This window comes from Pongo pygmaeus, chromosome 18 (assembly GCF_028885625.2).
Source record: "Pongo pygmaeus isolate AG05252 chromosome 18, NHGRI_mPonPyg2-v2.0_pri, whole genome shotgun sequence".
NCBI classification, from domain to species: Eukaryota; Metazoa; Chordata; class Mammalia; order Primates; family Hominidae; genus Pongo; species Pongo pygmaeus.
This window is the reverse complement of record NC_072391.2, coordinates 80,741,677-80,765,206: the sequence shown is the minus strand read 5'-3', so window position 1 is coordinate 80,765,206 and position 23,530 is coordinate 80,741,677. Positions and strand designations below refer to the sequence as shown.

The window sequence follows — 23,530 nt, the reverse complement described above, 5'->3', positions numbered from 1 at the left end:
CCAAGAGAGAACCAACTAAGAGTCTGACACCTTTTTAAGTCTGACAAGAAACATTTACCATCTAGCCTCTCTGAAGCCTGCTACCTGGAGGCTTCGTCTACATAATAAGAACCTCGGTCTCCACAACCCCTCATCTTAACCTAGACATTTCCTTTCTATTGATTCCAGGTCTTTAAACTCTTTCAACCAATTGCCAAACAATTTGAATCCACCTATAACCTGGAAACACACCCTCCTCCAGTTGTCCTGCCTTTCCAGACTGAACCATTGTACATCTTACAAGAATTGATTAATGCCTTATGTCCCCCTAAAATGTATAAAACTTATTTGTGGCCTGACCACCTTGGGCATATATTTTCAGGGTCTCCTGAGGGCTGAGTCAGTGGCCATGGTCACTCATATTTGGTTTAGAATGAAGTAATAAATCTTCAAATTTTACAGAGTTTGACTCTTTTTGTTGACAATAATATCTTCAAGTTTGCCTGTTGGCCAAGAAAGTCTGTAAGATTTACTATTTGGCCCTTTAAATAAAAAAAGTTTGCTGACCTCCAATCCAATAGATGATCCTATAACTTGAAGTCCCTTTCATTGTTGAATGTGACATCATAGTGCCGTATATCCAATAAGGTTGACCACGGCTTTTAGAACTCCAAAGTGTTCAACTAAATAATATGATCAACAAGCTTTTATCCCATGGAAAGGCACAGCAAATGAGATGCCCCTTAAAACAAAAGTGAAAGAAATGTGGATCCCAGGCATTTTGAGATGTCATCTTGTCTTGAAATGGTCTATCATTAGTTTGCCTTAATCTACGTGTTGTAGCTTTTGATTGCCTCTCTGCAAACTGCTTTCCAGTGGAATCATATTGCAGCTGTTCTAACCACCCAGTTCCTGCGCTGGACGCTGAGTACATTAAAGGAAGTACGAAATAGTTACTTCCCAAAGACTCTCAACCAACTTTTCTTTCCTTAAATGATGGTCATTCTCCATATGGCAGGAGCAACATTTTTCTTATTTTTCTCTGCTGGTTTGAAACCAGAACTGAACTAGATATTCTTTCCAAATTAGAAGGTACTTCTTTCACTGATAACAGGGATTTAGAGGATTTCGGGTTTAGAACAATGTTATTTAAGTTCAATAACTGGAAAATCTCTTGATGAAGCAAAACCTGCATTAACATAGTAATCATAGTTTTTGGCTGAAAAAGAAAAATAAACAGCTCTCAAAAAGAACTTTTTCCAAAAATGAAAACTTTCTTTAGCTTTTTAGGGTACTTCATATAAAATAAAATGAAGAAATTAAAAATGACAAAAAAGAGAAGTACTATAAATTCATCATCACTCTGCATATTATTTTTACCATATAAAATACAAAAAAGAAATATCTTAGAGAATTAAACATTTATTAAATCTAAAAAGATTAATCTTTCTTCATGATACAGTTAAGTGTCTCTTGATTCAACATGTGCCCAGTAACTACTGATTGTCTGATACTTTAAGAAGCCCAAGAACAGAAGAAAGAAAATACCTATGGACTGAGGTTTATTAATCTATTTAACAAGCTCAGAATTTAGATTCAAGTGGTAGCTCCTCATCTCTTCTCTCCATCAGGCTAGAAATCTTGAGAATCAACTTGTCAGTCTCAACCTCTCTCCAAAATGCCTGAACTTTGCCACTGACGATCTCTCCTTTAGCTTAACTCATTTTCCGTCCAAGTCACAGCTCTGCAAATGCTGTGTTTAACAGAGCTGTGTTTAATGTTTAAATAATGGTGGTTTCCCATTTACAGTAGGCTATAGCTATAATCCTTTGAATGACATCAGAAGCCCTTTGCAATCTTGTTCCAACTCCCTGCCCTTTTCTGGTATCTCTCTATACCATAGCCTCAACTCTGGAGTCTTTAAGTAGCATGTGAATATGCCATGCCTTTGTCCATGCCACTCCTTTCCCCACAATGCCCTTCCTTCTGCTTCCGCACTCCAGGTTTCCACTCATCCATCAAGTTTCGGTTTGAACAGCACATCTTTGTATGTGTGTGCTGCTGACATATATGTTTTACCTCCAATGCAGTCAGCTCAATCTTTGCGTCCTGATATCCAGCACCATGAGTTCGGCAGACATTTGTGGTGCTCAATACTTATTTACTAGCTTTTATCACTGAATTTTGTGGGCCCAATTAACTCGTTGTTTCATTCAATTTAAAAAAACTTGCCATAGTCTCTGCCGTGTGGGCAAAGTGTAAATGTACTTCCTGTAGGAGAAACTCCAACTTCTTTCTGCTTCTCCAATCTCATTGTCAATCATGAAAACATCTAATACCAACTAATATTTACAGAGTGCTTATAGATAAGTATCATGCTAGTACTTGGCACATCTTATTTGATTTTTTTCAATAAGCCAATGAGATTGGGATTGTGATTATTCTCATTGTGGCAGATGAAGAAATCGAGGTTTAGAGAGGTCTCATAGCTGACAAACAAACAAAAAACCAAAAACAACAACAACAGAAAACACAGGTAGGCTATGCCCTTGGCCCATTTCTCTTAAGCCAGGTTTCGACTAAATTGAGGTCATACTAAGAGACTAGTCACCGTCTTAGCTTTAATGGATTGATAGGTCACACTTAGAGGGACGGGGGAAGTGGTTAGGGTCACCAGTGGAGTCCTGAGACTCATCAAGTTCTTCTTCTAGAATTTATCCAGAGGGGAGGAGCAAATGAGACCACAAGATAAAGACCCTGGCCTTCCCCATCTCTAACCCCACAACCAATCCCCATTGCCATTAGCAGGAGGCCTGCGCTCATGGAACTAAATTTCAGACCCCAGGACTTAGCATTCTGCCTTTTGAATGTCCTATTCTACTTTACTTGCTGAAACAACGGAGCAAGTGCAATTAGCATAGGGTGGTTAGCTGTGTTTCATTTGCAAGGATAATGCATTATTTTAAAAATAATAAGGCAATTTATTTACATCTACTTTTTCCTTCTCAATTTTCACAGCAGCAAGTGATTAAAAAAATGGAGAAAATTACCCCAACAGAAATATTTATGAGTAAATAGCTCAAAGAAATGGTGAGGATGCTACTATCTGAATCATTCTGGTCCCACCCACCAAAACAAAGCAAGATAATATTTCTGACAGCATGATTGAATTGTGTGTAATTACTGCCAATGTTTTAAACATGATGATAATGAGAAAAGTATTAGCATTAAATCAGAAAGGCCTAAAAACATTTATTTTCCTGAGAGTGTGACTACTACCTCTATCTTTCATTGAAGGCATTGGAGGAAATGCTATCCTTTATTACCATTGTTCTTTTCTGGCAGCTTGATTTGATATCATCATTTTCACAGATTTCTTTAGTATGTTTCTGGAGATGCATGCTACGTGACAATATTTTAACGTGGGTCATTTTGACCAAATACATAGTTCTCTTTGGGCTTGCAGCTACACATCCAAATTCATTGACTAGATGGCATAGGATGTTCTCCCTAACATTCTTCAGTTTTGTTCTCTGACATATTCAAGGACTCTTGAATATCTCATAGCAAGTAAATGCACATAAATCTAAGACTAAGTCCTTATGTAACACTTACCATGGAAAGAAAGAAATTCTCTCCGTTTTTACATTTGGCCTAAAAATTTGGGCATTATAAAGTTTCAGAAAATGTTTTACCAGCTGAAAATACAAAACAAATTACATTCACAGCCCTAATATCTTTTATTGTATGTACATTTTCACGGGCAGGCTATCACTTTCCCTAGATTATCTGGAAGATAATAGATAATAAGGTAAAGGCAAATTCAAACAAAGACAGAAAAGTGCTCAGCTCAAACCCCTTAAAAAGACTAATGATACTTTCTCAACGCAAATGTTAAGATTGCTTTTTATGAGTCTATTTTGGAAACTATTTCCATTAAAAAAGAAAAAAAAAAAAAACCCTGACCATTAGCTACTCTGAGTAGTTGCAAATTGTGGCTGTGTTCAGAAAGCTGGCAGATTCCAGCAGATGAATTTCAGTCTAGCAGCCAAGATGATCAACTAAATAAAACATTTATCAAACGTTAGAGACCTTTATCTGATTTTATTTTGTAGTGCAGCCAGACATAGTTTAAAAACATAGACAAAGATGCCAGAAATGAGGGGCTAAGTATGGCTACAGAAAATAATAAAACAGTGCCCCAAATGAACCCAATTTCATTTACTAGAATATATGGCTCTTATTTTCTGCAAACATTTCCCCAAACACTTAAGCAAGAGGCAAAGATACTCCTGTCCATCCTATTCACCCAGTGGACCAAGGCACTATTTCTTAAAGCAGTTCCTGCAGAAGGTAAACATAAAGTGAATAAATTAGATTACCAGATGATTGCACAAGGGTAAGACTAAGCTTTCAACTATAATAAAGTAACTTCCTCTGTTTATATATCCATGCTAGAATGTGGATCCTGCAAAATGTTCTGAGATAATACAAACTTAAGGAACCCAGGTCATCCACTCATCCACCCTGATAACCTGACAGATCTTTATCCAGTGCCTATTATTTATCTGGTGCTATATTTGGCAATGGGAATAGAGAGATAGAACAGAAATCCAAGATCCCTTTCTTCCAGAAGCATATGTCCTGGTAGGGTTTTCCGAACAAGTAAATGGATGAGCTTGTAATGGAAAATGTACATGTCTTGGGGAAACTTGATATCTATTAATGCTGAGCTTAAGATATGGAAGGGGAAGAAATGGCCACTTCACCTGCTTTCAAGCCAGTGTGAATCACGCTGTCTTCCTCACATCCTTCCCGCCTTTCATCTCTCAACAGATATTTCTTTGAGCATCTCTCATGTGCTAGGTACTGGCAATAGGACATGGGCAAGGTCATGGGCAAGCCAAACATCATCCCACAAATTGCATGTTTGAGCATTGACTATGGTGAGTGCAGGCAGATAGGCTATAGACTCTTTCAAGAATAGTAGCTGCCAATCCTTGGAGCAGGAGAGGAGCAGATTAGATGAGTGCACCTGCCTCAGTTGGCTCCACGTGAGACATCCTGGGAGGGGAGGAGGGAGTGAAGAAGAAAGGATGACAACCAAAGCAACAACATAGTAAGGATCATTTCTCCACTGCCCTACGTGACTATCCTCAGTTACAAGCCTTGCTACAAAGTAAATCTGTAAAAGGCAGGGAAGATGATTAGGTAGGCAGATTCAAAGAAAATTCCCAGTGCCTGCCACCTCCCCACTCATCTTGCATCATCTGTCTCTCCCTTGGTTAAACACTTCCTGCTGGGGTCCTCCTTGGTAGAGGCACTTAAGAAAGGAAATTGACTAAATGGAAAATAAAGATGAAAAATTGTTATTGTGTCAATTTAGCTCGTGTCACCCAATGGGATTCCAGAGCATCCACTCCCAACAAGCCAGGAAACACACGTTTGCTTTGTCCATTCAGGTGACAGCCAGAGGTGCTGGTGAGCTCTGTGTGTGTGTGTGCGTGTGTGTGTGTGTGTGTGGTTTCTGCAGCTCCTGCTCTTGAAGGAGTTTGTGACAGAACTGGAATCACTATATTCATTGTTCCAACACGCAATTTGAGATACTATGAGTGAAGACAGGAGACAACGTAACAAACCTTAAAATCAACTTGAATCATCTCAAAGTCCACAGGGTCCCAAATGGGATACTTTCTTAAATGAATGCTGCAAAACTCTGTATTAAATGTTTTTTCTGCCCAGCTGGCTGAGAAGTAGACTTTAAAACCACACCTAAGACAGGCCTTCTCAGAAGGTCTTCAGAAATAATAATAATAATAATAATAAAATCCCACAAACCTGCTGAAGAAAGTATCACATCCATGTGAATCCTACAAAAAGTGCCAAGTCTCAGTGAGAGGAAAACATTGCAAACTCTGGGAAACTCCATTGGACATCTGATGTGCAAGTTTTTTACCCTCAAAGACAAGAACTTGGAGTCACGTTCCACTTCCTCAGCAAACATGCTGAAGTGAAGCTTATCACAGCACAAGGAAATAGCCAAGGCTTGCCTAAATTTAGGGACATTTCTTTCCTTTGGATTGCACTGATGTTGCCTGGATCAGCAATGAACTCTGGAAACCCTCACAGAAGAGTGATACTCTTTATTCATTTTCATTGATTTTCCAATTTTGGCTAAATTGAGTTGATCTTTTTTGGGGGGCTGTTGATGTTTTGTGACTAGAAATGCTTAATTCAACTTCCATAATTACATACTTATTACAACTTAATGAAAGCCCAAATGAAAAGATCATGAGCTGGAAACACATTTGTCACCTAAAATAAACTTTAAAAATGGGATAATTTACTACATTATCACTTTGATTTATAAATAGAGACTTATAAAATATTTTCTCCCAGAACAAAGAGAAGCTGAAATGGAGAAATCACCATGCTTCATCTTTTTCTTGTGAAAGGATCTTGTGAGAAGCGTTGGGAGCATTAAGGATTATAGGAAAGCTGGCATGTGTGTGTGCGTGTGTGTACAACAGCACACACGTGCTGAGTGGGGAATAGAGAGCCTTGGGAAGTCATCACTGGCCTCCAAAAGAAGAAAATATGTCAGTCATAAAAATAGGGAGCGTTGGCTGGGCGTGGTGGCTCATTCCTGTAATCCCAGCACACTGGGAGGTCGAGGTGGGCAGATCACCTAAGGTCAGGAATTTGGGACCAGCCTGACCAATATGGCAAAACCCCATCTCTACTAAAAATATAAAAATTAGCCAGGCGTCGTGGCAGGCGCCTGTAGTCCCAGCTACTCGGGAGGCTGAGACAGGAGAATTGCTTCAACCTGGGAAGTGGAGGTTGCAGTGAGCTGAGATCGTGCCACTGCACTCCAACCTGGGTGACAGAGCAAGACTCTGCCTCATAAAATAAAATAAAATAAAAAAATAAAAAAAATAGGGAGGGTTGGAAAGAGAATGGGAGATGAAATGAATGTAATGGACTCATTACTTTTTCTACTTCCCTATTCTTTAACTAGAAACAATTACATTTTCCAAAGGACAATCAGAGTTTCAATGCAAATTTCTCTCTCTCTCCCTTTCAATAATTACCTATTTCTAGCTTCTGTTTCTCACAGCTTATGTAAGATCTTAGTTTTATTTCCAACTCTTTTTCCTTTTTTTCTCTCTATGACAACAAACATATAATTAGGATTTTTAGAAGTACTTCAACCATGCTAGGCAGTAGAAATACAAACATGCATATGATCACAGTCTCTGTTGTCAAGAAACGTACAGTCTAGGCCATTGTTGCCCAGTAGAACCTTCTGGGGTGATGGAAGTGTTCTAGGTCTGCACTGTCCAGTACAATAGCCACCAACCACATATGACTGCTGAGCACTTGAGATGTGGCTCATGTGACTGGGAAGCTGATTTTTACATCTTGATTTCAATTAATATACTTTAAAATTGCAATAACCCCATGTGACTAGTGGTTACTGTACTGGACAATTCAGGTCTAGACCAAGAGAAAGAGAATCTTCTTCAGAGACAAATGACAACCTAATTAGCACATGCCAACTGCTATATGACGGCTACAGGCAAGAGTAGTCAGAGATGGGAGGAAGAACAAGACCGTGGAAGAATCAGGTGGATGAGGACAGCTTCTTAGAGGGGGTTGATGTAATCCAGAATTTCTTGAGAAACTATAGCACATAGGAGAGGAGAAAGCAGAGGAAACAACATTCCAAACCATGGATTTATTTCATCAAAAACACTGAGGGGGAAATGCACAGAACCCCTGAGGGAAGCCCAGCAGTTACATGGAGCAGATGGTTCTTACAGAAGGTCAAGGACAACTCCAAAGCCCCACACCTGTGGGATGATGTCAAGAGCAGGGAATTCCAGAATGGGAGCAGGTTTAGGGTGGATGGAGAATGAAGGATGGGTAGGAATCCACGAGTTGGTTTAAGGATGCTGTGTTTGGAGGGCCGCGATGGTCTTCTACTTAAAGTAGCTTATGGTAAGCTACAGGGTGGACCTCAAACTCAGGGAAGGGCAGGGCCAGAGGGGCCCAGGCAGGTGGAAACGTAATCGAGGTGGGAGCACTTGTCCCATCTGAAGGGGACAGCAGACCCTGGACCCACTGGAGAATCACACCTCACACCACCGATGGTGCACATGTGGAAAGCGGACCTGATGTCTCCAGGATTTCTGATTTCCAGAAAAACTGAAAATTGGCATTTTTAAAACAGAAATTTGAAATCTAAATATTTTAATATGACAACTAATTCTAAGAGCTGTAAAACACTGTGGGCAAAACGAAAGAGCAGGTATGTGGACTGACTGGTCCAGGGGTCACCTGTTTGTGACATGTGACCCAGGAGACGGGGGAGATTTCATGGAGAAAGCCTAAAGGGATGAGAAAAGAGATGGAGGAAGAGAAGGGTTCAAGGGGGAATGCAGGACGCCTGCAGCAAAGGGTTGGAGAAAGGAGTCATGGCCATTTGACTCTGCAACAAGGACAGCCTCTGTGATCTTGGATGAAGCCACCTCTCCTCCCTTCCCTCCTTCCCTTGTCCTTCCCTCTCCCTTCTAGCATTAAAGCAGGGGTCAGAGGCAGAGTCTAGAATCACCAGGGCCTAGAGAATAAGTGGCTGTTGAGGAAATAGGCATCAGGTTGAGTGAATACGAACAGTTCCAGGTGCTTTAGCCTTTTAGAGCACGTGTTTTCTTGGATCACATAATATCCCATTTCCCTTTATAGATTTTCCCCACCAAAACATGGTAAACACATCATTTCTGCCTTTACAGTATTAAAAAACCATTGACTGGAGCCCCACATCATCCCTTGCATGAAAGCCACATTCTATTCTCGTGAAAAAGAAAGTGTATTCTTTTCAGCTCACCTCTCGGTCCAGCAGTGCAGGTGACACAACAGTGACAATGTCTCCTTTCTCAGGATCGATGTAGAACATGTTGGGAGATGGCTTGTCAGGCGTCTGCTGACGGATATTATACCGCAGGAGGGCATTATCGGTGGCTGGGTCATCTGCATCAAAGGCTGTCATCCGCATCACCGTGGTCCCTACCGGGGCAAGACAGAAAGGCAGGGAATGGTTATCAATGGGTCAGCAACGGCCAGAGCCCCTTCCCCACCTGGGCAATAGCAATGCAGCAGTGTGCCAATCACTTTCCAAATTAGAAAAGAAAAGTATTTCCCAAGCTTTGCTATGTTTCAGCTTTTCTTCCTCCTTTCCCTCTCTGTTCCATTCCATGAAAAGACCTGAAATAAAGAAAAAAAATCTTTGCTGTTCAGCAGAGTGACCACTTAATTTTTCCCTTTGGTGATACACTGTTTATTTTCAGGGGCTTTCATTCCACTGTGGATGTGGCTTTGTGACAGGGACATTCATTTTTTTTCTTTTTTTGAGACAGAGTCTCACTCTGTCACCCAAGCCGGAGTGCAGTGGCGTGATCTTGGCTCACCGCAACCTCCACCTCCCAGGTTCAAGTGATTCTCCTGCCTCAGCCTCCTAAGTAGCTGGGATTACAGTTGTGTGTCACCACGCCCAGTTAATTTTTGTATTTTTGGTATAAATGGGGTTTAACCATTTTGGCCAGGCTTGTTTTGAACTCCTGAACTCAGGTGATCCACCTGCCTCGGCCTCCAAGGGTGCTGAGATTACAAGATTACACCTAGCCATGGCCTTCATTTTTAAAGCTCTGATTGAATGCCAACTCCATGTGCCTGGGCTGAGTGTTGGGGAAACAGGAGTACAAAGAGGCATGTTCCTGGGTATGCAGGAGCTCAGAAATTAGTAGAAGAGATAAACATATAACAAACAATAAGACTTATCAGGCACATTGAGAGAGGGCGTTATGAATACAGAGATGAACAACCTCATCTAGTCTGGGATTTGCACAAAGGTGTCTGATGCGAACACGTAAGAAGAGAGTAGGCAGGAACAAGGAGAAGGGACCTCAAAGCAAAAAGACATTCCAGTAAAAGGGAACAAGAGCAAACACTAATGTGTACCTACTATGTAGCAGCTGTGTTATTTTAGGCACTTCCAATATAAAATGAGGGTAACACGGTTGGGTTCACTCACAAACAAGCAAGAGTCACACAAATAGGACCTGATTCTATAATAAGCATGTGGAGTGTTTGATTATTTCAATGATTGATAAAGGTGTCAGATAATGGGTCTTCCTCACATGCAGCTGATACAAAGGGAAACTGGTATATCCACTGTCAAGGACCATTGAGCAGCAAAGAGTAAAAACAATGCCATCACCTCCTTGGCATCTACTTTCAGAAACAACTGCACATGTCCACAAGGGATCTGTGCAAAGAAATTTCTAGCCGAATTATCTGTCAAGGTGAAAAATTTGGAAACAGCCTAGCTGTTCATCAACAGGGGAAATGCTAAAATGATAGTATTCTCACACTGAGATATTTTGGAGCAGCTTAAAAAGATTGTAGATCTAATGGGTTCTAATGTGGGAAACTCTTCAATATATATTATTTAGTAAAAATGTCAGGTTGAGGAATGTTCGGGGTTCAGCACCAGAATAGAACACTCTTGGCCCATGCAGCCCCCTTGCCTTTGGATGGCAGCAGGAACAACATGGTTCTGTTTCTCATTGACCTTGTCATGGAATCAGTGTTCTCAAACATTGGTCTAGGTAGCAACTTGAAGTATACAGAAACTGATGTGAAAGGTGCCACGTTTTAACTTTCCTTACCCACAGGGTGATAGTGATATCATTTCTGTGAACTTGGTTACACACAGACATGCCACAATACTTTATTCAAATGTTTTACAGGTATAGTTTATAAGTGCATAGAACGAGGTCTATAAGGAGAACTTCTCTCTGGTGATGGTGATTAAATCTGGAGAAGAAGAGAGGGGACTGGAATTTGGCATGGTCATCGGGAAAGATGTTGGCCTCATCTATAACATTTTGTTTATTTTTACAAGGTGAATGTATTGCTTTGGCAATTAAAATTTAATTTACAAAGAGCATAATTATAAGTACCAATAAAAACATGCCTGCTGGTTTTGATGATTGATAATAGCAATTGTATTGCTATCATATTTGGTTTAGGGCATCCTGCCTAACTATTTATCCCAATATACTCTTCTACAAATATAAGGCCCCATCTTCTGATTTTGAATCTGTCCAGACTCACAAAGTGTGACCTAACTGGAAGAGATCAAAGCCGCAGATGTATATTAATCAAAGCAGCAGGAATATTCATACAAAGAAAACACTGAAGCCTAAAGGAAAGATAGAATTCATCTGGTTTTACCACCACCCAGAATTCCTTTCCCTTCCATAGCAATGCTTCTCTAATCATCAAAGACAGTTTTTTTCCCTCACCACTGGAATCAGATTATCAGCCATTAGGCCTGATTGATCAGATAAACAAGGAAGGTCTGGCCACCCTCAAGGTTGGATTGATTTGTTAAGCAGTCTCAGTTAATTTCACCAATGGTGCCAACCAGCCACATGCTTCAAGGTGCACTTCCTATCCACCTTGTTTCTTTGCCCTGTGAGATGGTCTCAGGGCAAGCTTCAAGGTTCAGTACCAGAAAAGAACATCCTTGGCCCATGCAGCCCCCTTGCCTCTGGAAGACAGCAGGAACAACATGACTCTGTCTCCCATTGACCATGCTACAGAATCAGTGTTACCCAACAGTGGTCTAGGCAGCCCCTCACAGTCTATGGAAATTGATGCGAAATGTGACACATATTAACCTTCCTGATCTAGGCAAACTTGAGGATATCCCTATCAGAAATCAGAGGCAGATTTCAGGCCTGCGATCTTACCCAGGGACATGCTGTAGGGAGCTCCGTGTGGCCAAAGACATAGAAGAAGGCCTTAATCCCATCAATTCCACACCAGTCTCCAGTTAAGTACACTTGACCCAGGGCCTTGCACTTAGTTAATGTCTAATGAATGCTCGATTGATTGGATTTGTGCCCTATTTAATCTGCCTTTAATTGAAGTTGTAGAGGGTATAAAAATGAAGTCATCATGGCTTGCAACTGACATATGCATTAAAATGATTAGAGGAATAAAAAAAAAAGACCTCTCAGGTTGATGAGTCTTTAGTTTTCATCAGGAAATTCACTGAGGATATCTTTTTGTTTATAGGTTTGATAACATGATGTAACACAAAATTATCCTGGAATATTCCCAAGCATACACTGAAAATACTTTTTATTTTAATGGATTGTTAGGGAACAAGTGAACTCGGTCTCAAGCCCCGTGTTTGTCTTCACCCAGACACGAATGCATCACTGGATTTACTTTGGAGGAAATCGCGCCTCTGAGGGAACCACGTTGTGCCTAAGTCATATAAATAGGTTTACAGCATTGAAGACAATGACTCTGAGGTGACATATCTGGGTTCAAGTCTTTACAAGCTGCGTGACCATGGCCACATTATTCATCTCTCTCTGAGCCTCAGTTTCCCCGTTTTCAACATTCCCCTTTGGTTGTTGTGAGGATTTCATGGGATGACCTATTTTAAGAACTTGGGACAGTGCCTAGTACATTAGTGTTCAGAGAAGAAGCCTTGTATTATCAAACTCTGTCCTGGGTTCTGAGCCAATTATGGCAGTGCAGGCAAAGTCCTCAAATACAGGAGACTAGGATTAAGTTGTCCAAAGAATGTGGGACAAAGGATCGCAGGACAGCCCTCTCTCTCACCTGGTCCCTTCTCCCACCCTGCCCATGGTCTTGGTGTGCAGATCTAGGTTTCTACTGTGGGTATCACAACAACCCTCAACACACACACACAGGCACACACACATTCTGTAGACTACACCATGTCTCCACGTGGTCCTCTAGTCGGCCTCTAAGACCAGGCTTTACTCTGAGCCCCAACCTATCTGCTGAGGGCAATGCTTGGCTCTCGCCGGTACCTCCCCTGGAGGCTGGATCGTGGTTTCCTTACTTCTGTATTCTGCAAAGGCTGGATAAACCTCCTAAACCAGCATTCCCTAAATTGGTTCCGAGGAACTCTGGCTCCATAGATTCAGTAGAGAAACAGATTTGGGAAATATGTGGCAAACACCACAAAGCAGGGTTTCCCCAGAGGACTTTTCAGTGCCTCTATTAAGCACGCTTACAGCATCAATCTCCAAGAGAGAGTGGACTCTGCGGCATTCACCAAACTTTGCTGTCGATGGAACCTCTTTATTTCAGAACTGTCTGTCTTTTTGTGATGGGCCACATGGTCCTAGATGTGAGCTCTTGGAGGGTATAGACTGTTTTGTTCATTTTGTAAGCCCAGTATCTGACATGTGGTAGGTCCTCATCAGTGTTCTTTGAGTTGAATTGCCTTCTTGCCATTCACTGTAGTGTTGCCTCATTCCACACTGACCAGAGCCACCAGTACCTTGTCTTCAAAGAAGAATGAACAACTGAGCAACTTGCCTGGAGATTTTTCACGACTGCCTCTGAGCTCCCTGTTCAATGTGCCTTGGAGGTCCTTGCTGGAATGGGATTCCTGGGTCACACACCAATGCTATGCCCAGGGCTGACACGCAGCAGGTGGGCCTCAGTGCACCTGCTCCAATTGCCTGTGGGTGATGCCTGTGCCTCTCCTCTTATGCAGTCCCACACACTGGACTCCAGGTCCTCCACTTTGTTTTCACCAGCCCATGCAGCTTCCCATCCGGGCTTGTCTTGTGTTTCCAGACAGCAGAGAAAGGATAATTATATGATAGACATGCACTGGGGCTTCCACACAGTACATTTCTGTCTTTTCCCCCATCACAATACTCTCCCAAATGTCAAAATAAATTATAATCACCCTGTCACTCCCTGAGCCAGATGAACTAGCAGCAGCTCCTCCAAAGGGGGAAAAAAACATCCCAGGTTGCTGGTTGAAAGTCTCAAGTTGGGCCATCATTTTCTTTTGTCGAAGGACACGGCCACCAGCCTGACAGGCTGATTAACAAGCGTGATCGCTTCCGTGTAGCCAGGTAGCCCCTTCCTCTTGACTGCAGCTCTCTGATTAAAGCAAGTGCCGCCTGGTTTCTTGACCTTGAAAGCCAGCTTTGAAGTTTTGCTTTCCTGTGACTTCAAGCACGGCCAAGCCCTTGAGAAAGGAGAGTGCAGATCTGACAGTGACAGGGGGTTTTCGGCCGGCCACAAGGATGGGGATGCTCCAAAAGACAGTGACAAAATTATCCTGTTCTTAACATTTCTTTGACTCCATCCCTAAACATTTCCTTTGCCTGATCAAAAAGTGTCAGGCTCATTTGTTACAAAATGCTATTCCTATAAGCGAATCATGTATTGAGACATAGACATTCAGATCTATATTCAGCACTGGATTTCTGATAGCACAGTTAGGGCAACTGTGTGCTTTCCAGGGAGAAGTGTGATGTTAAAGCAAACATGAGCAGAGATGGCAGATGTCACCAGGTGAACCTCTTTGATGTGACAAAATGGCATATCATTGTCAAGCATCAAACTCACCAGAGGAGGCAGTGAGTTCTAATTCCACTCAAACGATGGTTTCTGTGACCGAACGATCTAATTGTTGTGCTTCAAAAGGAGAATGTGGTCATGGATCCTGCACTGTACAACGTTACTTGTGTGTTTGCCCCTGTGTCAGAAGACAAGCCTTAGACCAGCAGCAGCTTAGGGTGCTTAGCCAGGTGAGATGGATGTAGAAGGTGCTATTTTAAATTCTAGCATTTTGGGGTGTATCTAGTTGGAATGATTCTCATTGGAAACTAAATTTCCATTGAAGATTCTTCAGTTTGAAGGGGTTTTGGACCTCCTGGTTCCAAATGAGAACCAGATAGTTCTCCCAGGACTGAGGGGATTCCAGGACAGTCCTGGGCAAACCAGAATGAAGTGGTCACCCTGCAGGCCAAGTTTTGCTTTCAGATGTAGACACGTCTCTTGGTCATGAGCAGCAGACTGCCAATGTGAGAGTTGTTGCAAATGTGACTTTAGTACCTGGGACACAGCCTACAACCATTCACTCAACTGACCACCCCAAACGCACCAATCTAAAATTGTTTCCTGACCAAGCAGGTGGACATGAGCCAGTTCTCTCCTAACAGTCCTCAGTAACAAAGAAAGAGACCTTGGTGTGCAAAACCAAAGCAGAACCAAGCCAGTGGCCCAGCTGAGGACCTGGGCTATCTAGTTTTAAAACCTGGCCTCACCTGCTGGGCTTCTCTGGGCAGTTAAGCCCCAACTTTTTTTGTTGTTGTTTGAGACAGGGTCTCCCTCTGTCACCTAGGTTGGAGCGCAGTGGTATGATCACAGCTCACTGCAGCCTTGACCTCCCAGGCTCAAGTGATCCTCCCACCTCAGCCTCCCAATTAGCTGGGACTATAGGTGCACACCACTATGCCTGGCTGATTTTTGTAGAGATGGGGTTTTGCCATGTTGCCTGGGCTGGTCTTGAACTCCTGGAGTCAAGCGATCTGCCCACCTTGGCCTCCCAAAGTGCTGGGATTACAGATGTAAGCCATCACACCCCACCTCAACTTTTCATTGACAAAATGGCTCCTCTCTTATGGGTTGTTGGGCGCACTGAGTGAATCAATGCTCTCTCAACCTCTTGTATTTCCATTAACACCTTCCCCCAAGAACATTTTTAGACATTTTTTCTACTTGACACCCTCTCACTCCATCACAAAATGTTAATCCTATAGAATACCGTATATCTACTTATGTGCTATGGCCCCTTGCAGGGCACAAGCCATTGTAATATCTAATACATCTAATGTGATAAACCCCTCTCTCCTAATGATCAACTTTCTCTTGCTTAGAAGTAATATTACCCCCTTTGACAATGCACCAATTAATCTATATAAAGTCCAATGCCAGGATGATCAGGATGATGGTAAGTAATGGAGAAATGTCAGTTTTTTTTTTTTTTTTTTTTTTTTTGTCGGAGACGGAGTCTCACTCAGTCCACCAGGCTGGAGTGCAGTGGTGCCATCTCGGCTCACTGCAAGCTCCGCCTCCTGGGTTCATGCCATTCTCCTGTCTCAGCCTCCTGAGTAGCTGGGACTACAGGCGTCTGCCACTAAGCCCAGCTAATTTTTTTGTATTTTTAGTAGAGACGGGGTTTCACCATGTTAGCCAGGATGGTCTCGATCTCCTGAACTCGTGATCTGCCCATCTTGGCCTCCCAAAGTGCTGGGATTACAGGCATGAACCACCGTGCGCAGCTGAGAAATGAAAGTTTTATTGTTATTTTTATTGACTCTCACAATTTAGAACTCAGTTCTGTGAGGACCCATTGCTGAGTGCAATTATGATGAGGGAAATGTCTTGTGGGACCCAACCACTTAGGGTTTAAGACATACTGCTTCTAGGGCTCACTATCAGGATCTATAGGAGCAGCAGTTACTTAAAATCTCATTAGGAAACAATTCCTTTCTTCCCTTAGACAAGCCTAGATACTTCTGTTGAGTGCACGCATGCATGCATCCCCTTCCTCTGGTCTTGTGGACATTCTTGAGTAGACAACAGTTGATAGGGAAACTGTCGAATGACTGGTTGATGAAAGATAACCAACCAACCTGATAGGGATCCAGAAGCAGCCCACGTTTGGCAGGGCATGTGTTCCTGGAAAGCCACCCATGTGATGAATTGTAAATAATGTCTCATTTTCCCACTGGCTTACATTTGGAATGGCTTTATTTTCATTTGAGGGGATGTCCAATTGGAAGCCACTCCTCATCATTCAGCTTTTTTTTTTTCTTTTGTGTGTTTTTTTTTTTGGCTCATCTTCAAAATACTCTACTGGCCAGCCAGGTGGGAGAAGGAGGTTGGCTCTCAGTTCTGGGTGTGAAGACTGTTAAAGAAATCCCTGCCCCTGTACTCTGAGGGTAGGAGGATGGAACTGCAGAGTGGCAGGGAAAAGAGGTGATTCCAGCCCAATTTTGGGGAAAAGAGAAGAGGGAAGCAGGCTTAGGCCTAAGGCAAGGTCTGGGAGATTTGGCTTTGTAACCCTTGCTCCTTTGGGGGCCCTTCCCTCGGTTGCCCAGTTATCCAGGGGTTGTTATTCACCAGCACAAGGACCCCTCCCACATTTTCATATGGTAGTCCGGCTGTGCATTTGATCCAGAAAGTGCTTGATAATGTGAGTTTTGATGAAGATGCTAATGACCTTTGGTCAGTCCTCTGACAGAAGCCTAGTTCCACTGGCCTCGAAGGTGGGACTCTCTGTGGTCAGAGTGGGAGTTGGGCCAGGAGTGAAAGCTCACCTACTCACCCAGTGTCCACACAGGTAGTTTCACATGAGTAAAGTGCTCTCAAGGCAATCGGGAGAGGTGGGGATGGTGGCAAACTGGAGTGTGTGCCTTCTGCCTCAGGCAGCAGCTGCCTTTTAGCTCAAAGGAATTACTGCATGTCTGAAATACAAGTCTGGACTAGCCAGATCTTTTGATTTTTTTTTTTTTTTTGAGACGGAGTCTCGCTCTGTTGCCCAGGCTGGAGTGCAGTGGCGTGATCTTGGCTCACTGCAAGCTCCGCCTCTTGGGTTCATGCCATTCTCCTGCCTCAAGCAGCTGGGACTTCAGGCACCCGCCACCACGCCCGGCTAATTTTTTATATTTTTAGTAGAGACGGGGTTTCACCATGTTAGCCAGGATGGTCTCGATCTCCTGATCTCGTGATCCACCCGCCTCGGCCTCCCAAAGTGCTGGGATTACAGGTATGAGCCACCGCGTCCAGCCATCTTTTGATTTTTTAAGAAAAGGTGGGAATTTGGATGTTTAGACACTAGTTCAAATTTAAAAAATAAAAGATCACTGAGTGGGACTAGGAAGGCCAAACAAAAGAGGTTATGGCAAGCTTCAGTCTGAGGCCCACCAGTTTTTGACCTTGGCTGTTGGTAGAGCCATTCTTTCCCCCAAAGGCATGAATTAAATGTTGTTGATGAGTACTCCAGTGATAGATTACAACTTTAAAAAATGATACATCCATTGGAAACATTTTGCCCTTCTTCCTCCCACTTCCCTGTTTGGAACAGGAAAATTCATCATCTGTCCAAGAATGATCTGGCTCAGAGAGATCTCACCCTGTGGGAGAACAGCACTGAATAAAGGGGCGCGAGATATATATAATCCTGATACAGGTTTGAGGTGAGGAAGTGCCATTCCATAGGAACACAACTCTGCTCTTTAAAATGAGAATGCCTTAAATTTTGGGACAGTTGCTGACTTCATTTAAAAGCAGTCCTAAGTGTCTCCATGCAGCTGAAATTACCATAGGCTTGAATTGAAACGCAATAGGCTTCGCTTCTCCTCTCCACTTTGCTTTGCCTCCCTGGAGCTAGTTGGTTTTTTAAGTACAAATTGACAGTCAAATATGTAATAAGTTATGACAAGTTGAGCAATGACTGTCTCCATCTGTTTTCAAAGGTTGTTTATTTTTATACTGATAAAGAGATGATGGCAACAGGACCACCTTGTGATTATTTCAGTTTTTCATTCGCTGTAGTTCAACCTCCAGTATCTGCCCTTCTTTCTGGTGAGTTATTCTTTAATGAAGCTGCAGAACTGTTTATGACATATTAGGTGACACATGGCCAAAACTGGGGTCTCCCATCATGATTCATTTTACTGTCCTAATTTCTTCATTTTATCCAGACTTCTACAGTAATATTTTTCTTACACCCCTTAAAAATTCCACTTAATCTTTTTATCTATCATTCCCATGAAGTTATTTTTGAAAGACATAGGACACTTTATGCTGAATTAAATGATGTTGCCTAAAAACACTTCAAAAAATCAATTTTAAGTGGAAACTTTAATATTCCAAACTAATAATAAAAATAGTCTTTATATTGAATTAGCCTGAAGTAGTTGTAACTCTCCAATATATTTTTCCATAAACCCTTAAAAACAACAAAAGGGCACTGTGTTTTTTTTTTGTTTAACCAATTTAAGAGTTTTTTTTGAGACAGTCTCGCTTTGTCACCGGAGTGCAGGCTGGAGTGCAGTGGCGTGATCTGGGCTCACTGCAACCTCTGTCCCCCAAGTTCAAGTGATTCTCATGCCTCAGCCTTCCGAGTAGCTTGGATTACAGGCACGCGCCACCACACCTTGCTAATTTTTGTATTTTTAGTAGAGATATGGTTTTACCATGTTGGCCAGGCTGGTCTCAAACTCCTGACCTCAAGTGATCTGTCCACCTTGGCCCCTCAAAGTGCTGGGATTACAGGTGTGAGCCACTGCACCCAGCCAATTTAAGAGATTTTTAAATGGCAAGTCTAGTCCTTTTTACAGCAGTGCTTTTCAATGAGGGGTATTTTAGCCCCTCTAGGGAACATTTGGCAATGCCTGGGGATACTTTTGATTGTTACAACTGGGGCAGGGGGTGTGATATTGGCATCTAGTGGGTAGAGATCAACGATGCTGCTCTATATCTGACAAATATGAAAATGTTCAAAGGCACCAAAATAATGCTTTGCATGTATTAAGAGTCTAGTAAACATTGCCAAATGCACAAGTGAATAAATACATGAATAAGTGAATAAATAAAAGATGAGTTTTTATCATTTTTCTTCGTTTACAGCTTAAGGTAAGATAAAGCTGGAGTAGGAAGCAGGTAAATAATTGATACTTAACTGACACTAAATATTAATGAACTCCTAGGTTAATTCTGAACAATGGGCTTATTGTCCCTATCATTTATATCTATTTAAGGGCAAAGGCGCAGCAATTTGCTCTTTAAAAACACAGACCATAGGCCAGGCATGGTGGCTCATGCCTGTAATCCCAGCACTTTGGGAGGCCGAAGTGGGTGGATCACCCGAGGTCAGGAGTCCAAGACCAACCTGGCCAACACGGTGAAACCCTTTCTCTACTAAAAACGCAAAAAAATTTAGCCAGACGTGGTGGCATGTCCCTGTAATCCTAGCTACTGGGGAGGCTGAGGTGTGAGAACTGCTTGAACACGGGAGGCGGAGGCTGCAGGGAGCCGAGATCACACCACTGCACTCCAGCCTGGGTGACAGAGAGATACCCTGTCTCAAAAACCGTAACAACAACAACAACAACAACAACAAAAACAACATAGACTATATTAGGCTTGGCTAGAATGAGATAACAGTCCAACCCTATCATTTCAGTGGCTTAGCACATAAAGTTAATTTCTCACTCAAATTCAGTCCACTTTGGGGGTTCACTTCAAGGGGCAGATCCTCTCTCCAAGTGGCAGCTTAGGGATCCAGACCCTTGCATCTTATAGCCATGCCACCTGGAACATGCAGCTTCCTGATTGTTGCGGGAGGGGCAGAGAGTTGCAAACTCACATGCCGACTCATTGAATGCTTCAGTCAGAAATGACACACAGCACTCTTGCCTGCACTTCAGCGGCCAGACCTGGTGTCTAAGGCAAGCTCAAGGGCAAGTGGACTTCATGAACGTGTGACCTGCACAGTTGCACAGAACCCCTTGCTCAGACAGTCCTTGTGCTGGGTTTAGTGCCCTGTTGTCACCCTCTTGACATTCTTAATTGTTGTTGAACAAGGGACCCTGAGTTTTCATTTTACAATGGGCTCTGCAAATCACGCAGCCAGTCATGGTCAAGAGCCAGGAGCCAGATGGCGGAAGGCCTGGGAAATACAGGGGGGCACCTGGACACTCAGTGTCTCGGCCTCAGTGCCTATACTCAGCTGTGCAGGCAACAATGCACATGCCTTCCTTTTCATCATTATGGCCCCAGCACTGCACCGGCTCACTGAACTCTTGGCTCCTCCAGTGGTTGTTTCCCTATTGGGTGAGAAGCAAGATGTACCTGGGCAGAAGTCAAACAGTCACTGCTCTAGGCTTGGACCTTCTCTGGGAGTGCCTTCTCCAGCCCTAAGCTCTGGGTCCCCTATTCTGGGAGATCTGTGCTGGCTTCACAGTTTATTCTTCTGGCTCCCAGCTCTTGACCTTGCTTTGGACACCAGAGAACTGCTATTTACTTGGCTTCTGCTTTAATTTGCTGAATTCTAAGCTACATCCTCCTTTTTAATGAAATACTTCTGCTAAATTTCCCCTGCCCCCTTTTTTTTGTCTGGTGGGACCCACCAGATGTGGGCCATACATGAGAATGAGGTTGAGCAAACATGGCCTGGGGTTATGCCTTGCAACCCTGGCTGCTCATTGAAGATATTTTAAAATTCTCTTGATGTCTGAGACTCTCCCCCAGAGATTTTTATTCTACTGGCCTGGTGTGGGGCCTTGAGAGTGGAATCCTTGGAATGATACAAGCTGAACAGATGGAGACTCTGGCACCTTACTTACTGGCTACATGATCTGAGCAACATACACAACCTCACAGAGGCTCAATTTCCTTATCTGTAAAATGGGCCAACATCTATGACTGTATAAATTTGGCTTAAACATGCAGGTAAAATATAGGGGGCACTGAGGAGGAGACCTTTGCAGTAATTCCATGGAGGAGGAGATACATGTGTGGACTGTGCACCAGAAATAGTTCTTGTAATAGCCCTGTGAGGGTAATCAGATCATTTCTACTTTAAAAGAAAGAGACTCAGGCTCAGGGAAGTCAAATAACCACTCCATCATCACTACTGGCAAGTGGCTGAGTATGGGCTCAGAGGGACACACAGAAGCATATTCCTGAATGAATACAAAAGTTGGTGCAACAGTGATGGGGAGCTAACCTTTATGAGGGTTCGTACCATAGCAGATGATTCAGGGCATTGCAAGCATTTAATCGTCCCAAAAACCCTATGAGGCAGGTGTCATTAGCCCATTTTATGGAGAGGGAAGCTGAGGCCCAGGGAGGTAAAGCCACTTGCCCATCACCTCAGTTATCTAGCTGGTAAGTGGCTGAGATGAGAGGCAAACCCAGGAAGTGTGGTTTATTCTCCCCACTTCCCTACTCAGCTCCACACAGCTCATGTCAGGTATTTCACATTGCATTTTGCAGGTAGGATAATTTTTCAGAATTCTCCCTACAGAGTGGCTATTGAGCACCTTGCCCTGCATTACAGCTTGTCTGGGTCATCTTCAAGCTAGGTCCGGAAGCCCAAGGGACATATAGGACCTATATCCTTGAGTTGTAGCACAGGACAGATGATCGATGACTCCAGAACCATACCTGTTAGGTAAGTGACCTGGCTGAAGTTCCAGGTATGATCAACAAGGAACTCCAGGAGGTTTGCAGGGTGCTGGTGATTACTGCAGTTACAAGATACAAATTAGCCAGGATGCTGAAATACCACACAATTCAGACTCCGTGTTCAATGGGAAGAAAGTGCTGGCAAATTGCTAGTAAAGCTGTAATGTTGCTGATTTTGCAAACATGTGTTCTCCAACTTGATAAGTAAATACATATTGGGTAACATGGTGATGTTGCAAGCTGTTGTTTCATGGCTAGGAAGTCGGCTGCCTGTGACTGATGCGAGCAATGAAAGTATTTATAAAATAACACTGAATTAGAAGGAGTTGCTTTATGAGTCTATGGAAATGGATCTTTTATGAAGAATAAAACTTGATGAAGGATCTCTATCAGGGTCGCACAAAACTGAAATTAAATGTGCTGGGATTGAGATCTAAGAGGGGGCCTTCTGGACTGTCTGGGCTCACAGCCTGGGGTAGCTTCTCCCAGGCCATCTGTGCCCCATGGAACTGGAGAGTCATTTCCATTTGGCAGGATTCATTTCTCTCCACCGTGGATGTCAGAACTGATAGATGTATTACCTCTTCCAAGCCATCAGGCCACCACTCAAGGGATAACTTAGATCCATAAAAATTAACAATGCACATTTGATTCACCCTTGTATCCCCTGAATGAAACAGGGCCAGCCACACAGTAGGTACTCAATCAATATTTAAGGAGCAAAAGGAGATTTGATCCAGTAGCTTCTGGCACACTCTGTATGAATACTCTGTTTCATTTGTGGTTTTAAATGGTCTTCCCCATGTGTTCATTTCTACCCTAAAATAATACTGCTTTTCCAGAATGGAATGTTCTTCTCTTGGAAACAACCTGGCAGAAGAAAGACAAAAGCCACCTGCTCCCCACACCCCAAGGGCCAATGGACACGACTTAAGAGAGCTGCACTAGATGCTCCCTCGGATCTGGGTTGTGAGTCCCGCCCCTGAGTGGCGGTGCCCTGACTCCACTGCCTCTGCTACAAGCCAGCTCCTGGGGCCGAGCTCAGGGCTCCAGAGTCATCATGGCTCCTGTTCTCCCCAGTCTCACATCTCCAGCCTCTTGTTAGGGGAGAGATCTATTCATCAATTCCCCTTTGTTAAAGAAAGTCTGGGTTGGTTTTCATTGGTTGCAACCACAGGGCACCATCTAACATAAATCCCCACTGTCCTCCCATCCAGACTCACAATACTCAGAGGGTTAGCAGCATGCCCACAGGAGACAAAGAGTCCCCAGTTTCAGTCCCAGCTCTGCCACTGAACAGCTGCTCCACTCTGGACAACTGTGAGCCTGAGGTTTAACGGTGGTAAGTGGGGACAGTAACGGTTTTCACCTGATGGGGTTGGTACATGGATTAAGTGAGTGATTACACGTAACATTCAGCCCAGGACACTGT

At 43.1% G+C, this 23,530-nt stretch overlaps 1 protein-coding gene across 2 annotated transcripts in view; it reads right to left on the bottom strand.

The window, feature by feature from the left end:
* CDH13 (cadherin 13) overlaps positions 1 to 23,530 on the bottom strand; it is a 1,176,109-nt gene that overhangs the window by 300,357 nt on the left and 852,222 nt on the right. For both annotated transcript variants that reach the window (XM_054453276.2, XM_054453278.2), the window contains exon 7: positions 8,870 to 9,048. In XM_054453276.2, coding sequence (XP_054309251.1) covers positions 8,870 to 9,048 — 179 coding nt within the window. The remainder of the gene's footprint in view (positions 1 to 8,869; positions 9,049 to 23,530) is intronic.